This window comes from Pundamilia nyererei, unplaced genomic scaffold, assembly GCF_000239375.1.
Source record: "Pundamilia nyererei isolate P.nyererei 1_Seehausen unplaced genomic scaffold, PunNye1.0 scaffold00377, whole genome shotgun sequence".
Lineage (NCBI taxonomy): Eukaryota > Metazoa > Chordata > Actinopteri > Cichliformes > Cichlidae > Pundamilia > Pundamilia nyererei.
The window spans coordinates 282,785-285,827 of record NW_005187778.1 but is presented as its reverse complement, the minus strand read 5'-3'; the positions used below and the strand labels follow the sequence as shown (position 1 = coordinate 285,827).

Here is a 3,043-nt window from a genome sequence, read left to right as displayed (position 1 = left end):
TGCTTGTTTCTTTAGACTGTGCAGAATGCTGCAGCAAGACTTAACTGGCACAAACAGGAGGTCACACATCGCTCCAGTTTTAGCTTCTCTTCATTGGTTGCCAGTAAAGTTAAAGTTTGGTTCAGGGAGCCTCTCTCTCTGTACGCGTCACCGACCCGATCAGCAAACTGCACCAGACCATCGCACTTCCTCCTCCATGTTTGACAGTTGATGCCACACACTGTGGAGCTTTCACCTGCTCGACGGCGTACAAAGATCCTGTGTGACGAACCGAAGACTTCAAATGTTGATCCATCAGTCCATAACACCTTCTTCCAGTCTTCAGTAGTCCAATGGTAGCATTTCATGGCCCAGACGAGCCTCAGTCTGACGTCTGGCTTTCTTTCTGCAGCTCGTCCTGTCAAACCTGCAGCTCGAAGTCTTCTCTTCACAGCTGAAGCTGAGACTTGCTCACTACGACCGCTATTACGCTTGAAGATGTTGATCTGTGAGCCGCCATCACACAGCTGTTAACTCTCAGAAACTTGTCCTCTGATTCAGTTGTGTCTGCCAGACCTCTTCCTGTCACAGTTCCTGAGTGCCTTTGATGGTGAAGGAATCGATTCACTGACGACTTTCTTTGAAATATTTCTGGAGGAAAGACCTATATTTTTAAGTGTCATGATGGTCTGTCTCTCTTCCACTGTTAACTGGCTTTTTCTCACCATTTTTATAGCAACATTGTTCTCGTGTCACTGAGAGAACACCTCGGATGGTTCTGTAGAGAACGGCTGGTTTATTCTCCTGCCTTCTGTCTCTCTGGTGTATCTTTTCAGGAGGCTGGTCAAGGCTGTGAGTCGTTGCTTGGCAGTTTCCAAGAACTCGGAAATGGACAGCTTGCTGTACTTGTTAGGCACTTTCTTTGTTGCACCTTTCTGCAGTTCTGATAGTTTGCTAACTTCCCTCTGTGCTACCTTGAGCTTAGCCTCTAGTCTCCTTCTCTATGGAGGGCACTGCTCTGTGTGACTGTTGAGCTTGTAGCCAAGCATCTCACTGATCACTGCTGCTGTGGTGTAGATCGTAATGGTTGCAGTAGGTATCGAGAGAGAGCTAAATCACATCAATCTTTGGTGGGACCATCCTTTGCCTTCTTCTATGTCCACACACAGTTTTTAAAGGAACTCTGTTGGTAGGTTGTTCCAAACATCTCAGAGAACTAAGCACAGGTCTGCTGTGGATGTCGGCGTCCTCACATCCTCTGTCTGTAAGCCCACACACACTCTATGTTGAGATCAGGGCTCTGTGGGGGCCGGACCATCCAGTACTTCTTGTTCTTCTTCACGCTGAAGATAGCTCTCCATGACCGGCTGTGTGTTTGGGCTCGTTGTCCTGCTGCAGAATACATTTGGGGCCAATAAACCATCATTTCTTCTGAAAGCTTTCTTTGTTTGCAGCATTTTTCACACCTGCCTAACACTTGTGCACAGTGCTGTATGTATACGTCAGTGTTTCCTTTTTATTTCAGTGAATCGGCTGGGTGATCTGCGTGATGACAATGACCCAAACTGCACATATGAAGGAGACAACAACGTACTGCTGCAACAGACCAGCAGCTATTTGCTCTCCTGGCTCCATGCAAAACAGCGTGGTCAGTCCTCTGTTCACCAGCAGATTATAAATACCTGCAGTAAAGGTCAATAGATGGGCTGGGTCAGTCACTGAAGCTTCTCTCTTTGGTGTTTGGTTATGGGGGCTCAGATGGTGTGCGGATTGAGTCTCCCTTTCACACCGTGGATTTTCTGGAGGAGTCTCAGGAGATCCTCAAAAGCAGGTTCACTGCACTCACAGTGGACGACTGTGTGGATTCTGCAGGTACGTTACTTTCTGCTACAGCTTCCAATCAACTTTTACATGAGATAGTGGAATTCCTTCCTTTCAGATCCTCTTATATACTAAACCTTTTAAAACAGAGCGAGATTTGCAAATGAGGTAAATGTGTAATTTTCAATATGTTCCACAAACGAGAGTATAGTGGACTTTAGTCACTTAGCCCTGATAGTCATATATTCATTTCCCTGCTGACCCAGTAAGAAACAGGCTCCCTCCTCAGGATCTGGGGTCAGTTCTCAGCCCTCTGCTGTGGGTCTGAGAGGACTGCACGCTGGTCCCAATCCAACACCATCGATGTGATTACAAAGGAGGGGAGGTGGGGAACATTTAAGAAAAAAGGAACATAAATAAAAAGGGGAACTGATAGAGCCGCATGTGTCTGCTTCTCTGCACTGTAAGCTGCCTGATTGTGATTTATAATAGTTGGCCATAAACATGTAAATGTATCTGCCTTTCTGCTGTGACTGGTTCAGCTTGACTACAGACTGTATTACTGAAACCTTTCCAGTGTAGCTAACATCCACCCCCTCGTCTGTCAGTGCCTTTGGCAGCCTATAAGTGGCTTGTGTGTTTCCTGCTGGAGGAGAGTCAGAAGAAGCTGGAACAAGAGCGAGCGTCGGGCAACGATGACTTTGAAGCCCGTAACAACTGCCAAGTAAGACCAACGACTGTGTGCAGACACACACACACACCCAAACATCTGATTCTGGTGGCATTCAGCATCACATGCAGCTTCACTGGCTGAAGTTTGGACAGAAACTTGATGCTTTTTATCCAAATCAGACTGAGCTAAAGGTCGTTTGATTTGGATTCATCGATCTGAGATGAACCTACTCCAGACTGGCATGAACCCAGTATTTGAGATGACCTGTTACTGACACAGCCTGGGCTGCTGTCAGTGATGGACCTTGGAACTTGGTTGCCTTTTTTTCTTAGTCAGCAGGAAGCTTTTATGGTCTGGGGAAAAGAGTATGAACACTATGAAATGTTCTGCCTCTAACTCTAAGATTTGTCTGTCCGCTCCAACCTTATATCGTCTACTCAGGATGTAAATCATAGTAAACAGATCAGGTCAGAAATACTCATAGCAGGCTGTGCAGCACCATGATGCAGACATTAGCCTGTATCTGCAGTACTGTGTATACTGCACCGTGTGTGTGTGTGTGTGTGTGTG

The 3,043-nt window shown here is 46.4% G+C and overlaps 1 protein-coding gene across 1 annotated transcript in view; it reads left to right on the top strand.

Annotated features, from left to right (window-relative positions):
* The window catches only part of acox3 (acyl-CoA oxidase 3, pristanoyl), a 23,444-nt gene that overhangs the window by 17,610 nt on the left and 2,791 nt on the right, over positions 1 to 3,043 (top strand). The window contains exons 10-12 of the mRNA XM_013915844.1: positions 1,505 to 1,627; positions 1,738 to 1,851; positions 2,409 to 2,524. Coding sequence (XP_013771298.1) covers positions 1,505 to 1,627; positions 1,738 to 1,851; positions 2,409 to 2,524 — 353 coding nt within the window. The remainder of the gene's footprint in view (positions 1 to 1,504; positions 1,628 to 1,737; positions 1,852 to 2,408; positions 2,525 to 3,043) is intronic.